Source organism: Anguilla rostrata, chromosome 4 (assembly GCF_018555375.3).
Source record: "Anguilla rostrata isolate EN2019 chromosome 4, ASM1855537v3, whole genome shotgun sequence".
NCBI lineage: Eukaryota > Metazoa > Chordata > Actinopteri > Anguilliformes > Anguillidae > Anguilla > Anguilla rostrata.
This window is the reverse complement of record NC_057936.1, coordinates 37,912,479-37,932,330: the sequence shown is the minus strand read 5'-3', so window position 1 is coordinate 37,932,330 and position 19,852 is coordinate 37,912,479. Positions and strand designations below refer to the sequence as shown.

Sequence of the window (19,852 nt, the reverse complement as noted above, 5' to 3'; positions counted from 1 at the left end):
AAAATGTACCGGGACTGTGTCGGGAGGGGGGTGTACAAGATCAAAGCATTGAAAACATTTACAGACGGCTTAAGGAAGCACTTAAAATACATTTTTATTAAGCCAGTTAATCTGGAGTGCTTCCGTTATTTTTCTCAACATACACCAGAGGTTCTGTAGCTGCTATAAGTGACAATCAGATGAAGTCATGCCATAGTCAAACAGGAAGTTTTCAGTCTGCTTTTCCTTAACCATCTTTAAACTTGTTGGTTTATACAGTATGTACACGTACTCCCTATGTGTTAAGAGAAGGTGAGATGTGCTATTTACATTTTAAATCTTTCAGGGTCTGGCCTTCAGGAGTAATTGTGGACACAAATGTGTTAAGGTGCTGGACACATTTACATTCCTGTTTAAAAACAAGTGCCATTAAAAAGAGTTTTAAAAAAGGCTAACCGTATGGCACAGTTAATAGAGTGGCTGACTCCAGCTATATGAAAATCCCCCATGTGGGTATTTTGAGTTTGACCTGTCATTGCTTTCTGTGTCCCTTACTCTCTGATTTATCCCAATGAATAAAGTAAAAAATTAAAAAATACAGCCGGAGCACAAACCTGCATGCTGTACTTTAAAAAAAAAAAAAAAAAGGGAGGCATGTACATTTTTGATGTCTTTCCCCATTTTTTGTTTATCAGCGCTCTTTGCTGCAGCCTCCGCTATCAGTTCAGGAGAACATGAACAGGCGTGTGCTCTCCTCACATGTCGCTCCTTATCAAACTGCCGTTTCAAGTCAGGGTCACACCAGCATCAGTCCGAGACATTTCATTAACAGTGCAGATAAATGTGTTAACAGGTTGCAGGTGCCCGATCGACCAGCAGGGATTGCTGGTGTGCAATGAGACGCTATCCCTCCCATCCCTGGCTGATGCTAATATATCATCGCCCTGCTATCGCACACCATGGGACACATCCATGCACTAGAACTGGATGAGCCTCCCAGCAGCCCTTTAAAATTTATGCAGATTTAAGTAAATATTTGGTTGGTATTACTTTTGCTATTCCACAGTTTTGGCATAAATATGACAGCGAGGTGAACCCTTTGTGACATGTCAAAAACACTACTGCTCGCCCCGCTTCTTCCGCATGGCTAACATCAGTTCTGACATTAGGTCGGGCTCAGTCCTCCTTGGTGGAGGCGGACCCACTTTTTTCAGGACGGGGGTAGGAGCGGCCGACATGGCAGGAGGTGGGGGCGGCGGAGGCGGAGGCGGAGGGGAGGGGAGGAGCTCCCCCACTTGGTCCAGGGGGGGGAGGCGGAGGTGGCAGAAAGTCCGGGGGTGGGAAATCTTCCATGGGCGGCGGGGGCAAGCTTGCTGCCTGGTGCTTAGCGGCAGCTTTGAGCGAGGCCTTTAAGCCTTTCTTTCCAGACAGGGGTGGAGGTGGGGGTGGCAGCATGAGGTCGGGAGGTGGGGGTGGGAGCATGGGGCCGGGAGGTGGGGGTGGGAGCATGGGGTCTGGGGGTGGGGGCGGAAGTGGCATTCCTGGGTCAGGGGGAGGAGGTGGTAGGAAGTCTTCTTCTGGTGGGGGTGGGAGAGGCAGAGAGGAGGCATTGCCATGAAGCTGTCAGAACAGAAAATATTAATATATTATTAATAAATTATTATTTATTACCTTTGAACACGTCTGACACAATATATCTTACAATTTATGTTATTTAAATACACCATGAAGTGAATAGACACTTCTCAGGTGCTTTAGCTGCTTTGCTGGTCTTTTTGCCACCTAATGGTTAAACAAAGTACTGCTGTTGTTTTGTGGGAGCAGCTTTCTCTGCCAGCAATTGAATGGGGTATTAGCATTTCTTGAGTTGCCTCCAGTCAGTATCCATAAAACAAGCCATAGCACTACCGCAAGGGGGCAAACAAGAATAGGGCAATCATTTATTCCACCATAGAATGATATACGCTGTCTTTATGCTGCAAACCTCCAAAATCACAACAGCAGCAAAGCACATTAGGACAGGCCCTTTTGGTCTGTGTTGAAGCTCTAAGTCTGCCAGCTCTCTGCACCCAGATTGCAACAGCAGGTGCCAGGGTCCCGGCAATGCCAGTTAATGAAGCGTTTTTAAAGTGCTCAGCTATTCCGGGATCACTGTCAATGCCAGACGGTGTTGGGTGCCTGATGGCTGCCTCAGTATCTCCTCAGGGCAAACGGACGTGCTGGGTGTGCGAAATAGAGAGGCGATAGCAGCTTGCCGCTTGCTAACTCAAGCTGTGAGAGGCTAGTATTTGTACCACAACACATGAGGCTGCCATTTTTGAGCCCTGGTGGTGGAATTCCTATTTTCTCTATGAATATTGATATATTTGATTGAATTGAATTTCACTTTATTATCCCCAGGGGGAAACCCATATGTCACTAAACAAAAATAAACAAAAAATATTGTTCAGAACTAATGCTGCATATACATAGGCATAATGTATATTCTTGTATTTGCGTGTGTCTGTGTGCAAACACAGGCCTTTAAAAAAACCTTGTCATCACTGGCGCAAAATGGAACTTCATCTGCAGATTTTCACCAAATTTTCAAATGGCAGTTGGAATTGCTGTTATTCAGTTTGTAACAAAAAGTGTCTTCTGATCTTGTAATGTTGGGGCTTTTCAGGGTTACATCACAGTTCACAGATCTTTATCAGAGACTTATACAACCTCTTCCCCCTTTTTGTGTAAATTTAGACCCAAGCGTTTGAGTATCCATTTAAGATCTCAGCTGATAATGGTCGTGTCAAGAGAGTTTTCACAATATGAGAATGGTGGTCTAATGGATTCAAGGAAGCTGTCGAGGGGTACACTTGGGGTACCATACAGTGCGGCTGTTAATGGAAAAAGGAGATTCTGGTTTTTCTTCAGGTAACAATATCCGTAGAGAGCGAGCTTATCTCCGTCGGCTTGAACTGCTTTTGCATTGGTCTAAGCTGTGAAGGAGCTGTACGATGGCGGCTGGCACGTATTTTGCGCATGAGCTCATGTTCGATATTAACATTACATCTGGAAATCATATGTAGAGGCTACAGTGAAAGACCCCAGGACTTAAAAAAATATTTTTTACATACTGGAACAAAAATGGCTAGAACTGAGAAAGAATTTGAAGCACTGTGCATATGAATATGCCTAATGTGATGTTTTTTTATGTTTTGATCAGAGCTGAAATAAGACCTGATGTTCAGTACTGTTGGGTAGCATGGCACACGTGAAGAATGTGCGTTTTTAAAGCACAGATGTGGTTGGGTTGCTTAAACACGTGCGGGCCTGTCGTACCTTGGTGTCGCCACACTTCCAGGCCTCGGAGAAGGCGGTGGCTATGGCGGGTGACTGTGCAGGGGGCTGTGGAGCGTGTCCGTTGGGCTGAGAGGAAGTCGTCGCTGGAGAGTAGAAGTACAACGAGTGATCTCACCCGATACATACGGTACAGAACAATAGCAAGCTGTGTACAAAAATCACACATCTGCTTATCATTCCATGATACAGCTCAGAGACAAAAAATGATCAGTGGTTGGTTAATGTTTTGTGGAAGTATTGCTTTGTTTCATTGTTGCAATTGTAATATTGTATTTGAAAGTTGTAAGCTACAATATTTGATTTGGTGGCATTCCCCATACTGTATATATCGCTTGATATCCTTGGGGGAGACGGGTGGCAAAAGTCAGTGTGATGCTGATAATCAGTCATATGGGAGGCGGCCCTTTCTAACCTTTTGAAGCCGCGGGGGGCATTGAGGAGTTGCCGATGGTTCGGTTGGACCACAGGGAGGACACTGCAGCTTTCTTTATAGACTCCTTGTAGTTGTTGTACAGTGTCATCCCATACTGATGAAAAAACATTCACGAAAACATCAAACCCTCGTTACTGCTGTGCTGAAGAAAACAGCAGTGCTTTCAAACAAACTGACTGACCATTTAGGGGGACAGGCTATTTAGGGTGAACACATGTTTACTTTTCTTATTCATAGTTTTCAGTATTTCTCTTTCGGGGGTTGGCGTTGGCACTCACCTTGGCGATTCGGATCCCGGTTACCCACAGGGTCATGGTCCAGGCATCCTCACAACACAGGTATTTGATGTACTGGGACTCCTTCTGAATCTGAGGGTGCTAAAGCAGAGAAAGTGATATAACTTGGGGTCATACAGAGGATGTGTAATCCAAGACGGTGAAACATCTGGAGGAGCTCTACTTTTATGGGGACTATAAGGTTAAGAGGCTGAAGCACCAATTGGTCACTCATTACATTTTGGCCGTGGTATACATGCTTGGGCTCCTTGTTTGAAAGTGGACCACTGTTTGAGATTGTGTGGGGAGCTACATTTTTTCAGAGGAGTAGGAGGATGCTGATGTTGATTAGGCAATGTCTGTGTGTTTTCCAAATAGCAAAACAGAAGAAACCTCTGTTGGCTGGCTTATCTGACAAGAGTCAGGACTCTAGAGAGAGTTTAAAGAGCAGCAGCTGATATATTTCCACGACAGATCTTGAGCCTCTGGCATTGCTTAGATCTTTTCCTGACTGCATTGGGATTGTAAAGCTGCCTTGGCTTTGTACTGTTCTCTTCTGACAGAAACCTGGCTCTTCAGTCGCATGATGCTCTCCTCTTGCAGCAAAGTACCTGCAGTTCTCCACAGTGACACCAGATGGTGCAAACTGTTTACGATTCCTAGCTGGAATCAGAAATGAAAGTGCAACCATTTTGATTCACAATCAGTCCCATATGCATATTCAGAAGGTTAAGGACACAATTAATGTGTGTCAATTTGTAATGCCTGTAAATAATAGAAAATTAAAAGCCATTTTAAATCGTACATTTAGGTGTGTGCGTGCATGCGTGTGTGCGTGCGTGCGTGTGTGCGTGCGTGCGTGTGTGTGTACATATTGTGGATTATTTAAAAAATGATTTTGGCAGAAGTGCATGCAATGAATTTGTCTTGTAACTTAGCACTGGGGTGTCTGTTTTTATGTCGGACTTATCCCCAAAATGGCACATTTCAATAGAATGGAATGGCAAGCACTAAATGTGTTCCATAGATCTCAGCAGATAAGTACTGTTAGAACCTGCTGCCAGTCTGTTCCTTTTCAGTAGTAATGTGTAATAGTATTGAGGCAAGCTGCTGGAGTGTGATTTCATGGTCTAATGGCAGCCAGAGTGCCTTAATTGAGGTCATTTTGCCTTTTCCTGGCAGACCACTACATTTTATGCATTCATCTTTCCCTGGGGGGGAATGTCTTTCACTAAAATGTAATTTAGCTTCCTTACTTCTGTAAGCTTTTGGTTTTGACTCTAACACCACAAAATAATGAATATGCTGATTCAACAGCTTTCAAAAAGAAGAGGTGGGGGGTAAAGGAAGGAATAAAATTTCACATCCCTAAAAATGGCCACCAGCACTGATTCCTTTTTCCTCAGACAAGCCCTACAGCGCTCACCAGGTATAATGACGGTATGGTAGAACAGAGAGATAAGGTTCATTACCAGCTAGATAACTAAAACGGACAACTGATATCTCCAAAAGGAATGGAATTTAAGCAGAATGATGCTCTAACATGGCTTTGCAGTTCACCTGAGAAACAAATTTTTTCATTTGAAAGTATTGTTATGCTGCCAGCTTTGGAACCAAGGTGTTCAAGAATGGAGTGTGCACTACAGGAAGAAATATACAAATCTAAAAGTCAATTTCAGCTTTTCCAGAACTGCAGATTTTACATAACGATGGTAAGACCACACTCAGTTCACTTCCTAAAATCTGTATTTAACTCTGTCACAGTACAGAGTTAAATACAGAGTCAGTAAGTTTTTTTTTTTTTTTTTGCAGTCATTTTGCCTGACGTTTTTTTTCTCAAAATAGTGGTCATGGAAACGCTCTTTGTCAGCGTCAGATTTGGAAATCTGGCTGAACCCTCGACAAAGGCATTCAGATGTGTTTGCTGCAGACTCAAAGTGCAAATGCTCTCATGCTCTCCCATAATAACTACCATCTGACGGCGCAGAGCGGCTGTGATTGGGCACGCGGCTCTCCGGCTCCCCCGCCTCAGCGTGCGGCTCAACACCGGAAACAGACTCGGTCCTCTGGAGGCCGCCTGAAATCCCTTTCTTACACACTGAGGGAATTCCAGTTGTATAGCTCTGTACATCCACTTGTCACCTTTGGACCATTAACAGACATACTGGAACACTAAAGATGCTTAAAACAGTTCTGGGGCATAAAAGGCCACAGTCTAATTACGCCACCACCCACAAATCACTGTCACCAGAAGGATTTAAGTCCACACATTCAACATTTTCAGTCTCAGAATTCACACAGGCAATAAATTGACTAATTAAGGGATGCCACACCATTCATAAACCTGTCATTTGACTAGATTTGATTGTAAGGGCTACGGATCACTGTATGGGCCTCGTACTGGTCTGGTCACCAATGGGCCTCCTTTAAACGACTTCAGGGTAAAGTAGTCTTCAAAGGACTTGTCTGCTTACATTCACAGTCAAATCAGAACTGTGACATAACATTTATTATCAGGCCTTATGGTTCTATTTCTTCAATGCTGCTCATTCACGAGCATTTATCTGACCTCTATCTCCAAAAATAGGTTTGGCTCACTTACATGTACAGTTCAATCGTATACTTGCTGTAATGCTGTAGCATTTTTAATCTGTCCATGTACTTGTCTCTGAATATATTACTAGTTGGCTTCCTAAATATGTTCCTAGCTGAGCACTCAGATCCTCTGACTCCCTTCTTTTAATAATGCCAGAACTAAAACCTATGGTGAAGCTGCTTTCAGCTCATATGGCCCCCGCCTCTGGAACAGTCTCCCACCTGCTCTAAGGGCAGTTGAAACGGTAGTGATCTTTAAACGTTAACTTAAGAGGCTCCTTTCAGGCTTGCTTTTACCTAGGAGATTCATTAACAAGTTTTCCTTATTTATTTATTTTCTGTCTCTGTCATTATTTTATAACATTGTTCTATTGATTTTTATTGTTTCGTTGATTTATAGATTTTTATCGACTTTTACAATATAAAGTACATTGCATTGCATTCGGTTGCACGAAATAAGCTATACCAAGAAAGATTGATCGATTGATAAACAGTATTCTTCCAATGGTTTCACTCACATACAGGGCTATGTGCACATATGGTACGGTCAAGCTGTAATGGTGGCATTTTGTTGTAAACAGAGAGCTAAAAAGTGAAGCAAGGCAACGATCACTGGCTAGCAGCACGGAATGGCCATGTTGTGTTGACTGAAGAAAGCTCAATCTGCCGTGTTGCCACCAGGTTTGGTAGGAGCTCAGCTCTCCATTGTCTCTGCTCACAGGGGTTGTCTTGGTAGCAATTATCTATCTTGCAATGGTACTGGGCTCACAGTAAGGACACAGTGCTGTTTTTTGATTTTGGTTTTAACCTCAGTCCTTAAGGGCCTCCATACATGGTCTATTAAGGCTGACCATCCACCCTGGGTCTATCAGCTCAAACTCTCATGAACTGAGTGATGTTCACCCATGTTACATGTCCATATAAAACGTACACCAACACCACTCAGCAATACACATTGGTTAAAAATAAGTTAATAATGGAAATAAATGTATTTGTTGTCAGCTTCTGCTTCTAGAATTTTAAAGTCAGAATGGAGATCATACAATAGTGCATATTTATATAAATGTGGTGTGGGCAGGTTTTCAGGTAGCGTGATTCTGGACCTCTCTTGCTGAGTGTGGAGGTGTGCTCATTACCATGAGTAAACTATTAAATTATGTGCATCAATCATTTACTTATAGGCAGCGAGTGTGGTCAACATGCTGCTGTGACCATGTAGTGAAACGAGAATGTATGCTTGCTACGGTTAGCCAAGGTGAAAGTACCAGGCTCTCATGTGGTCTACATATATATATATATATATATATATATATATATATATATGTATATATGTGTGTGTCAGCTCTAGCATTGTCAATGTGTGATCAAGTCTCTTAATTTATGTCCAAACATCACTGTTGTTGTCAGAACAGAGCTGTGCCTGTTCTCTCTGAACTCTTTGACTTGATCTTTTCTTACCTTGAGAACGAAACAGAAATCCGTGGGTGCCTTGTATTTATATTTGTACTCCTTGCCGTAGTAGACATTCACGTTGTCGAACTGGACGAAGCAAGCCAAGTCGCGCGACGTCTGTAGAGGAAGAGGAGAGGCAGTGAAGCCCTGCAGGTGAGCCTCTTTTGTGACAGCCACTCAACACTCAACACAGCTGAAATCCCTGTGTTATTGACTATAGAGGGCAGCTCACCATCACCTTTTATTTTGGTGTTTTCACATCTAAAATCACTTTTCATTCAAATAACAGCACACAAAGTATAGCACTGTACCTAATTTATATGAATAACATGTTGAATACAGTAATCATAAATGCTGTAAAGATTTATTGCCAGTGCACTAATAATTATAGTCTGTGCACCTATCAATAACTACATGCTGAAGAAGACAGTTAGCTGAACGCAGTTCTACTCAATGCATAGCTGCTCAAAGGTGATAGGCACATGACTGGAAAGAGGAATTAAGCAGCTCCGTGGGTGATCAGATTTGGGTTATTTTTAGATTCCGCAGGAGGATAGGGTCAAATTTAAAGACACAGCAGAAAGCAAACAGTGGAGTTGCTTGTTTTGGCACAAAAGCAGAAAGCCTCTTGACAGTTAAAGAATGGATTTGAGCTGACAGTAAGCTAATATTTGCACAAGTGTTTTACTTTAAAAAAGATACTTTTTGACCACATGGCTACTTGAAAGTGAGTAGATCAATGGGGTGGGTCTTGGTGTTCACTGGACAGAATCTCTTGACAGGGTGTTTGCTGTTTTTTGTGTTTAGGCTGCCACCCCCAACCAAGAAACATCCCACAGAATTCTGACCTTGCTCTTTCCTTTGGGAACATAATAAATCCCAGAAGCCCGCAGCAGGAAGTAACGCTGTTTCCAGGACCTCTTTCCATCCTCTTTCAGGTACAGAGGCCCCTCCAGATCAGGAACAATGATGGAGGACCCACAGAAGTTCTCCTGAACAGTTAAAGAAGGTGGATATAGAGGCCAAGTTAGTCACACACACTGAAAAACTGTCTTTGATTACAATTTTCTGAAAATGAACTTAACTAGTTTCAGTTACACACTCATAGAAATAAGGGTTCTTCATTTGTTGCTCAAGGTAAACCACTTTTCCTGCTGTGTGGAACCCTGACATAACCCACTCCAGATGGTTACGTTAGCATTTAGAAGCACTTTAGAGGTATAGCAGGGTACTGCAATGACCAAATTGCTTTAAGAATCCCAATATGCATGTTCTTATTATTGATTTAGGGGTGTTTCCTCCCAAAAATAGCATAAGGAACCATTTCATCAACAAAAAGTTTTTCAGAAACAGTTACCTTTTGTACAAAGGTAGCTTTCTTCGACAATACCAACATGCTGGGTGTGCACATCAATAACTTCAGTGAAAATATTGGGTGATATCCCAAAAATGTCAAACATTTCTTTATAACTTTTTTCTGTGCTTTTTAATCTTTTTTTGGACCTGACACAACTGTGCGAACCTCTCTTTTAGACATAACAGCTTTTGCCCTGGTTAGCTTCTGTTTTGGCAGCTTTATCATTCCGTGAATGTAATTCTGGAGAAGTGCAACACACTGTTCTGAGATGTAGTGGCATGTTCAGGCACAGCACACTCACCTCCAGCAGCATTTCTTTGTCCTTCTCTTTCATGTCCTTGAGAGCCTTTTTGTCTTTCTTCCAGAGATAGAAGTTCTGGGGTATCGTATGCACAGCAGAAATAAGAGACCACAAAGAAGCAGTTTCTACAGAGGTATACTGTATGATAATAGAGAATGTAGTAGCACTACAAGGTTTTTCCTTTTAATTTTTTATCTCTTCTGTACAAATCATGCAGCAGTGTACCTACCTAAGTATATGTCCAATGAGCAAATTAACAAGAATATATTGGCCTTTGACATGTGGTAGATTTTACAAAGTGAAGCCACAGTTCTCACTGCACTAGTGACAACAGTATTTCGACTCTAATCACTACTTTTGGTAAATGGACTGCATATATATAACGCTTTTATCCAAAGCACTTTACAACTGATGCCTCCCATTCACCAGAGCAGTTAGGGGTTAGGTGTCTTGCTCAGGGACACTTCGACGCACCCAGTGCGGGGATCGAGCCGGCAACCCTCCGACTGCCAGACAAACCGCTCTTATGTCCTGAGCTATGTCGCCCTGACTTTTGATAGTCTAAAAATGCACTGTGCCCTGCCCCGAGCAAATGGATGACTAATAATCATACATTCAGCTTTGACAAAATATGTTGGATGAATGTAATGCACTTTATTTACAAATGAAGTCACTGTAGAAGTACATTGTACAGTTTCCTCAGATTAACATCTGAGACAGGAGTCTAGCCAGCAGCTGCCACATGGCTGAAATACTTTGCAATTATGGAAATCTGTGCTGTCAAAATAAGCACAGTAATAATTGTTGTGTTTACAATCTACGGCTCTATTTTACCATATGGTATTGTTCAATGTAAATGGAGGTCAATCTCTGATTCCAAGAGTATCTAACATATGTGAAAATAAAGACAATGCCCAAACAGCATGAGGGGATGAAATATGAAGATACATTTTGAATAAACAGTGGGGAGGCCAAAGGAAATGAAATTCAGAAATTCAGCATCTCTGTCGTGTTCATGAATACGCCCCTACTCCACTTGGAAAATTGCAGGCAAATTTAGACAAAAGTCATGCAAATATAAACCTGAATCTATAATTTGTTTTCTAGAAGATTCATAGTTTTCACATTCTGGATGGTTAATGTTACAGCCATCAACACAAGAAGGGCAGTTACCTGCATACCATGAATGAATGATTTGGGAATGTAGCATTGCCTCATTTAAAACTATGTGTTGGTTTCCTTAAGAAATATGTGGCCAATGATTTTAATTATGAATGTTCTCCAGCTTACATTAAAGACTGCACAAATCCTTTATTAAACAGTATAGGTCAACCTCAAGCCTACAGGCTCAACCAATATGTGAACTACACTGTACGTAGGACACACTAGTTAAGGGAATCTGTTGAGCAAATAATGAATTACATTTTCAAAAAAAAAACATTAAAAAGTCAAAATAATCTTATATCGCTCTGTAACCTGTCAAACCTTCTCAGATCCACGCCTGTACTGTTCAATGTGTGCTTGTTAATGTGATAAGACTTTTCATGATAAATATCCCTGTGAAGTTTGCTGGTAAAAAACAAAACCAAAACAAAACAAAAAAACAGTATTGCACGATAAGCTGGACACACAAATGCAGACACTCTCTCACACACACACTGTTTTTGTTACTATATGTCACTCAAGTAATGAACCATCTTGATGTTTTTCAACCAGGAAACATATAGGCCTCAAATCTAAACTGACTCTTGAGGCCAGCCGGTAATGCACTTCACTGCCTGAGTGACTAACAAGATCACTCGGAGTGTGAAGAAAAAAAAGGTAGTAAAATGCTTACCTGAGGGTTTTTAAAGACAGCGTATTTATCAATTCTCTCCAGAAATTGAATCTGGTTTTCACTGTCTCGTGTCCATGCAGACAAAGGTTCTACTAAATTCTCATGGTCTTCAAAGCCTCTTTCTGTTGAAACAGCACACTTACATTAAAATCACATTGAAATATATATAACTTTAAGTTTGTAAGTATATTTTCTTTGAGGATCATAAACAATTATCAACAACATACTGAATTTTAATAGCAGTTGTAACCTGCTCACGCATACATTATATAATGACAATATATAATATATAAATATAATATATAAATATATATATAATATATATATATATATAATAACATATTTTATTGGTATTATTCCCTTTACAGATGGAGGTCAAAGTACCCTCTTTCTTCGTTCATGTTACATATTTGTTACGTGTACAAGTGTAAAATTATATTTATTAAAAGATCTGTAACTATGAAATGTGTTCATGCAGGCATGCACAATAATGTTGGGGCTCCACAGCCCTGATGTTAGGAAAAGTGCAATAAAATGCAAATAACACATTTTCTTTAGAAAACTTTGTAGCCAGCTTGTGTGACACACTGGGAACATTTCCTCCTAATTATTTCCACCCAGACGCGGTAAAATGAACCCTGTGCTTATACACCCAACTATTCTGGGTATTTAAGCCATATTTTTCAATTAGAAGCCACTCACGTTAATTTAAAAAGTTGCCGTCTTCTTGGGCCCACACTGCATGTATTACTTTAGTTCAGTTAATGTATTTTGGTTTCTACACAGGCTAAATAAAACATCTTTGATCCCCATCTGATTGGATGTTACCAGGCAGGATACTGAGTCATACAGTAGAAAACATTTCACATGAAGTAATGCGCAATCCAAATGTGTAATGTTATGTGGCTGCATCAAAATTGGTGTGGGAGTACTGGGTAGAGGCAGAAATGACATTATCCCATTCTCTATGTGGATTAGCAGCTCACCAGCCTATGCTTGTGCTTATGAGTCAAGGGCATAAATAGCTGAGAACACTCACATGGTCACATGATCGGTCTATGTAATGCTCAACAACTCTGGCAAAAAAGGAAGATAGCTCTTTCAGTGAATCCAGGGTTTTTCCCCCTGTGATTGGGTTATGTCAGCACTGCTACTTTGAACTGGTTTTGTTTCAAATCCAGTGTGCTGGAGTAGAGAGCCAAATCAACAAAAATTGTGCCACTGTCCCAATACCCTTGCTGTATATTATAACCTTGTGTTGTAGGGTATGGTACAATGCCAAAATTAATGCCAAGAAAACTTATGGAGAGGAATTCAATAAAGAAAATGTATTCCGATTTATTATATTGTAAATGGTGTAAAGCTAAAAATGATGGTATTTATAAACTGAATGGAGATTTGAAAGCATAATGACTGATTTTGTGCATGACACTGAAAATGACTGACAGAATCTGCTGTACCTTTGCACATTAAAGCCACTTGTTGGGTGATCACATAAAAGCGCCATTGCACTATATGTTATGGGTCTGCCGGGTCTATCACCTTGCCAGTGCAAACACATTAAAGCCACTTGTTGGGTGATCACGTAAAAGCACCATTGCACTATATGTTATGGGTCTGCCGGGTCTATCACCCTGCCAGTGCAAACACAGACCGTCATACAGAACCTCAAGAAACAACCCACGTCATGTTCCCATGGTCTTACCGAGCTGAAGCTCAGGGTTGGTTTCATACAGACTCCAGTCCACCCCACAGTCACAGTGTGTCTTTTCGAAGAGGTTGTCCAGCACATCTCGCACCGTCTGCCTCTCGTCCACCATCAGGGTCTTGGCGCTGCCGTCGTTCATGTGCACTTTTACGACAAGCTGAGGAAAAAACAGTAGCGGGCGTGTAACAATTCACAAAAATGACACATAATATACATCTGTGATAGGGTAGGGATTTCATTTTTTTTGTCTAATTAAGGGCACATTGATTCAGTTACTGCCTTCATTCGTTTGGCTAGTGGACCAATCATCTGATGAAAGAACCACTAGCCAAAGAGAACTACATTCTGACAGCTGAAGAGAAGCTGTGGAGCCAATGAGTTCTCACTAACTGTGTTCTAACAGTTAGTGAGTTCTCACTAACTGTGCTAAAGTTTAACTTTAGCTAATGTAATATTGCAATTATATATTTCGTAATAAATGTCAATGTATTTCAATTGATTTATTTGTTTTAGTAAAGACGCTTAAAAGGGTATTTGATTGTGTATACAGATACATAATAACATGGATATATTACAAATACAAATAATGGTGAGAACAACTTCAAGAAATATATTTATGAACCAGCATAGTCTATCACCCCCAAACCACAGAAATTCGAACCATCTCAGATCATTGGCCAGCTGCAGCATAAAAATAGAAGAGGTAGGACTAAGCAGACACTTCTACTTCCTGTTCCTTCCTTGAAATTAATGTCTTATATAGTTTCCGTCAGCAACGAGAAAAATAAGTCACAATAAATAACATCACAACCCCAATTCAGTGTAAATGGAAAGTGCTTAAGAGGACGGACTGAGGGTCCTCTGTGTGAGCTTGACCACGACTGTGATTCAGTGAAACAGTATCATCACCAGTCATCAAAAAGCTAGGCAAAGTATTGTCAAAAGTGAAGTAAGGGTGATCTTTACTCATTGTCTCTTGTTCCTCTTATGAAAGGCGGGGTGAGAAACATAACTGCACGTGGCCACTTCTCCCCAAGATCACTGTAAGCATTTGAAATCATCAGCACATTATGGTGGAAGGAAACCGATGTCATTCACTAGCGTCATTTTACAGTTTCACTGTGAGCTCAAATTTGGCAAATTACGTGAGATTGAATGCTTTGCTTAAAAAAAACCTTTGTTTAAATCCTCAAGTTTTAGAGGAGGCCTATTGTGATGATTACTGAGTTTCAGACATGAAACTAAGTCCTTTCTAAAAGTTTACTTGTGCTCAAACCCAACGATTTTGACTGGACCAAATGCACAGCCATGCATGTCGATGTGCCATATTTATGGTCTGGCTGTGTTGCGCTACTCTTTGTCTAATTCATGGTGACACCGTTAGTATGTTCCCACAATGCTCTGCTCCTGTATTCTGCCACACAGGTGCAGGTTTGAATCTGGGATATGGCACTACAATGTGTCACATGAAATTCCCTGTAAAGATATCTTATTCAAATATACCCTTCAATGGTAAAGACATTCAGTGCTATTCTGAAGCAATGACAAAGTGTGTCTCTTTATGTAGCACTTTACATACAATGGTTTGCTGCCCAAAGTGTTTCACAGAAGAGCATCTGCATTTACAAAGAAAATAAGGAAATTAATACAATAAAAGATGTGGACAGAGTAATCAGCAGACTTTTGGGGACGCTAAGCAAAAATTTGGGGTCCCCTCCAAAACATTGGTACCTTCTGATTCTTATACTTGGAAACCAATGATGCTGCTGGGGCCCTGGCAAGAAGCCGGTCCCTAGGTGCAGTGCCTGACCTGCCTAGTGGGAGGACGAGCTCTGCCTGTAGAACTCCACATGTAATCTCATCCTTCTTAGAAATATGGTCCCCATGAATGACTTAAAATTGGCCCCCTGTCAAATATGATTGAAACCATTTCAGTGCAATTCCCAAAAGACCAACCCCAAAATTTTAATGCATTAATATTTCATGGTCTAATGGTATCAAAAGCAGCACTCAAGTCTAAAAGAATAAGAACTGATATATTATTGATATCAATAATCAATGTCTGTGGTAATTTATTACTTTCACCAATGCAGTCTCTGTGCTATGACTGAAGAAAAACCAAGAAGTAAAATCATGAATAATGTTTTCATTTAGGAAAATATTTAGTTGGTTAAAGACCACTATTTCTAGAATTTTACCATGGAAAGGGAGATTGATATCAGCCACAAATTACTGAGGACAGATCTGTCTTAATTATTTTTGTTAAATAATGGTCTCACTACAGAGTATCAGAGAACTTACCAGTCTCTAAAGAGTCATTTAATATTTTCAACACATTATCAGATAAACAAACAAAGTTTGTTGTCTTTAAAAAAACTTTGTTAGAATGAAGAATTCATTTGTGGGACAATTTTGTGAAGCTGAACCTCATTAATCCCAGAAACTGAGCTCATATTAGCCACACAAACTGTAGTGGGCATTCACACAGGTTTGCATTATTTTCTCTTGGAAATAAGGTGCAAACTCTTTGCATTTTGATGATGAATCTTGGCCAGACCAGTGAATAGCTGAGGCTGGATTTATCAAGTGATCAACAGTAGAGAACAACCGTCTGCGATTATTTCCATTGTCAGATTTAATCCTTGAAAAATGGGCCTGCCTTGCTTTATGTACAGATGTATTGTAGTTGCACAGTAGTTCCTTATAAATGCCATGATGTACAGTATCTGTAGTTTTGTTTTCCTCCATCTATGGTGTTTTATGGCCATTAAGCCGGCTAATGTCACCATTCCTTTGTGGCATTTTAGGATTTTAGTTTTAAGTTTCTCTGGGGCTACAATGTCAATGCTGGTTTTAAATTTATAGTTAAAATTGTCAATAAGTTGATTAACAGAGCTTTTGCGTATAGAAGAGTTAGATACAGATGAAATGCACGGATGGTCTGAGAATCTGGTCACTGAAGAGGAGTTTACTGTAGAGCTAACTGGGGAATTGACTAATTGATGAGATGAATCACTGAATAATTAACTGGGATATAATATCTACACGACACACTTCAATACATTCGGTTGAAATTCTCTTCTTCTTACCTTCTTTACTTTGGCCTCCTTCAGCTTTTCCAGGGCAAGCTTTATTTTGTCTGCTTTGGCTTGTGCTTCTACTTCTTCCTGGGAAAATACGTAAGCATGGTAGTGAAATATGTAGTACCAGATACATGTGATATAAATTTTACACGGGTACATTAAATGACAGCTGGATGCTCCTCCCCTGTAATTCACTGCTGGCCCAACCATACTGTGTGGATAACTAAGACGACTGCTCTCATCTGTTCGGAACGATGACAAGCAGATTGCTCTTCTGCTTGCACAATCTGTGATTTGCTTTTTGGTTCTGTCTATTAGATGAGGTTATAGAGGCTATACAACCCCCCCTTCACATCACACAGATCTCAAAAACTGTTTCCATCCTGCCTTTTCAGTGTTTGATCTTTTCCAGACAGGACCCATTTACCCCCCTCATGAGTCATGTGGCCTGCCAAACAGACTGTTAATCCTGCATTCAACCTATAAATATGAGAGTGATATGCTTTAACTATGTGCAGCTTGTCCAGCAACCCTGAGGAAGTGTCTGAACTGCACTGTTATTTTAACAGCGTCTAGTGAATTCCCAGGAAACCTATATGTCTGCTTTCGCCAATCAATTTATTATTATTATTATTATTATTATTATTATTATTATTATTATTATAAAGTACTTCAAATGTGCCTACCTACAACATACAGTCATGGCACACACTGATTCAATATTGTTTGTGCATACCAAGTCCATTAACTAAATGGATTATTGTCCTCTGATAAAGGACTGGTGATATATGCACATTTCATAAAACAAGGAAAAGTGATGATAGCAGTGCTGTACAGTTTCCATTCACACAGAAGATGTGTGTGACCCCAGTAGGTGAGTAGGACAATAGCAGAAAACATCACCTGCATGTTCAAAAACATATAATGGCACAATGCTACTGAAACGCCAACTGTGACTTATTAAAGTGTTATGAAATGAGACCCAGTGTTATATCATGAATCTTGGAGCTGTTAGGCATGATGCAAAGCAAACCCCCAGCCTTGTCAATATTCATGATACAACAGGGGTTCAAATTCCATATTACTCTTATAAAACAAATCTAACCAGATATACTTTTAAATTCTGAAAAGCATAACAAGTCTATTTCAAAAAGAGAAATCTTACTGACTATAATGTATATCCTTCTGCAAACTAAAATTATTTGATCACTAAGTAACCAGAGTTCCATTTAGTAACTTAGCTAGCATTCACGCATTCCATGGACCAAGTGGAACACTGAAAAGCCCCTTTGAAGATCTGTAGAGGGAAAGCTTAAACGTCTCATTTTGTGCTTGCTAAATTTCAATATCTAGGACAGTGGTAACCAACCCATTTCCTGGAGATCTACCATCTTGTAGGTTTTCATTCCAGCCCTCACAAAGCTCCGCAGCCAGAGATCTTGTTGAGCGGCTAATTAGTATCACCAGCTCAGATGTGCCAAATTAGGGTTGAAATGAAAACCTGCAGGATGGTAGTTCTCCAGGAACTGGAGTGGTTGCTACTGATCTAGGATGTTCATGTTAATGAAAGATGCTAAAATGATGCGTGAACGTTCTATTTAGCTGGGCTATATCATAAATATCTGCACACTGCTAGGAAGGCTGGTTGACCAATGAGCACTATACTGTAAGTTGGTGTCAGGTAAAGGCTCATTACCGGTAATAAAGGTTTAGAGGCCTGTGGAGGGGCTGCGGCTTTTGGGGCTTGAGGGGGAGGTGCTGGAGGGATGGCTGCGGGCGTGGGGTCAGGGACTCTGCTGCTGCTGTCATTGCTGGGCGGAGCAGGGAAGCTGTAATTCTGTGAAGGCGGGGGTGGCGGAGGCAGGCCCATGGGGTCCGGGTGGGGCTTGAGGTGGCTGCTCTCTGCTGACTTCAGCCTATCTTCTGTTGCGCTGATATCCGCCACCAGGTCCGCCATCAAGGCGTCCAAATCGTTGTCTTCCAGTTCATTCAAAGATTCTGAACATAATCAAGGGAGGGAAAAAATTATGCCAAGACTGTGTGCAGTTAATAATTTAGCCCAATAAAATACTGTAGGTCATAAAATTGAGCTGCTCAAAATATCTTACTACAAGTAATGCAAGGTGGTGTAGAAGGAGAAATCTCTGATACGTCCATTCCATATTAAAGGCTTTTACTGTACTTACTCTCCTGCCCAGTGCTAGTGTGTCTGAAGCTATCTGTGTTCAGCCTTTTCCCTAATTAATCTGACAATATGCCCATGATAGACTGGTGAGCTCATGCTTTTATTTTCTTTGTAGATTTTAGTCTGTACAGTAGCGATAATGTATTTTGAAAAGATAATTAAAATATTAATTTTGTATCTGTCTTCCATTGTTTTCCTGCTTTTTTTTATTTTATTTTTTTACATAATCTGTAATTGAATGTAATGTTATGGCTATCTCAGATTGATACGAATTAATAATGTCAAAGACTACGCCCGGGATGCAATGTTATACAATACCATTCATATCTGTGAACCCAATGGAGAAGCTGATCTCTTTGTTTGAGCTGGATTTAGACTCTGGGGGAACCGTGTCCACCCCTAAACTCTGTAGGAAAGGAAGAAAAAAAAGATTAATCACATATCTGGGAGAACAAGGTTGTTTCTGTATGACAAACAGTGTAGAAAAACAAAGAAATTAAAAAGAAAAAGAATTAACAATATTATCATATTTTTTGCTTTTGTAAAACAATTATTATATTTTTTGCTTTCTGAGCCACTGTGTCAGTACTGATTACAGCCAGCAGGGATACCCAGAGAGGGAGGAACTCTCCAAAATGGTCAATTCAGTCTATTTCTTCAAACTACCCATGAAATGTCTTCCTCCGACTGAAGCCTGTGCAACCTCAACTTATGAACTGCAGTAAAACAACAGAGAGCAGCCTGACTGTATGTGTTCTGGAGAGCACATACTTAGCTCTCCTGATTTGCTGAGGTTGCAGCAATGAGCACGGCTTTAAAATATGACTAGAAATTCCAAATTGGGCACAAATTTGGAAAAAGCATTAAAAATATTGTCTTTTCTTTACCATGGTCAAATATGGACATGTATGGTATTCACAGCCAGATTGTTTTTCGCCACACTTTCTGTGCTTATAATTTCCCTTTTCCTAGAGTAACATATGAATATGTAAATGTTTTGCACAATAGAAATAATGCTTTTTCAGCATTTGATCTGTATATATATATCTGGTTTCCTTGCAGCCGACATAGATGTTTTTGTTCCTCAATTATTATTTTTTTTCTCAGCATGTTTTCTTAAACAGGGAAGTGAAATTACCTATATTAAGTCTAATTATACTAAAACAAAACAAAAGCCAATCCTGGACAGAAGCTTGATCATACATTCAAGTGGAATGCAGGTTCTTGTTATTTTCCATACTGTCTGGCCAGAAGTCACGCTGACCTCATAACTTCATGAACAAATACACTCTCCTGCAACCCAAAAAT

General features: G+C 40.4%; 1 protein-coding gene and 1 long non-coding RNA gene across 2 annotated transcripts in view; one reads left to right on the top strand and one right to left on the bottom strand.

Annotated features, from left to right (window-relative positions):
• Positions 1–69: 69 nt before the first annotated feature.
• apbb1ip (amyloid beta (A4) precursor protein-binding, family B, member 1 interacting protein) overlaps positions 70–19,852 on the bottom strand; it is a 30,867-nt gene continuing 11,084 nt past the window's right edge. Inside the window, 13 exon segments of the mRNA XM_064332507.1 lie at positions 70–1,256; positions 1,258–1,599; positions 3,298–3,401; positions 3,731–3,845; positions 4,030–4,128; positions 8,080–8,190; positions 8,922–9,065; positions 9,732–9,806; positions 11,569–11,690; positions 13,274–13,433; positions 16,366–16,443; positions 18,056–18,357; positions 18,863–18,950. Coding sequence (XP_064188577.1) covers positions 1,098–1,256; positions 1,258–1,599; positions 3,298–3,401; positions 3,731–3,845; positions 4,030–4,128; positions 8,080–8,190; positions 8,922–9,065; positions 9,732–9,806; positions 11,569–11,690; positions 13,274–13,433; positions 16,366–16,443; positions 18,056–18,357; positions 18,863–18,950 — 1,899 coding nt within the window. The 3' untranslated portion in view covers positions 70–1,097.
• Positions 8,088–8,976, top strand: LOC135253353 (uncharacterized). Its single transcript, XR_010329589.1, has 2 exons — positions 8,088–8,226; positions 8,881–8,976. It is a non-coding gene; the product is annotated as an uncharacterized LOC135253353 (long non-coding RNA).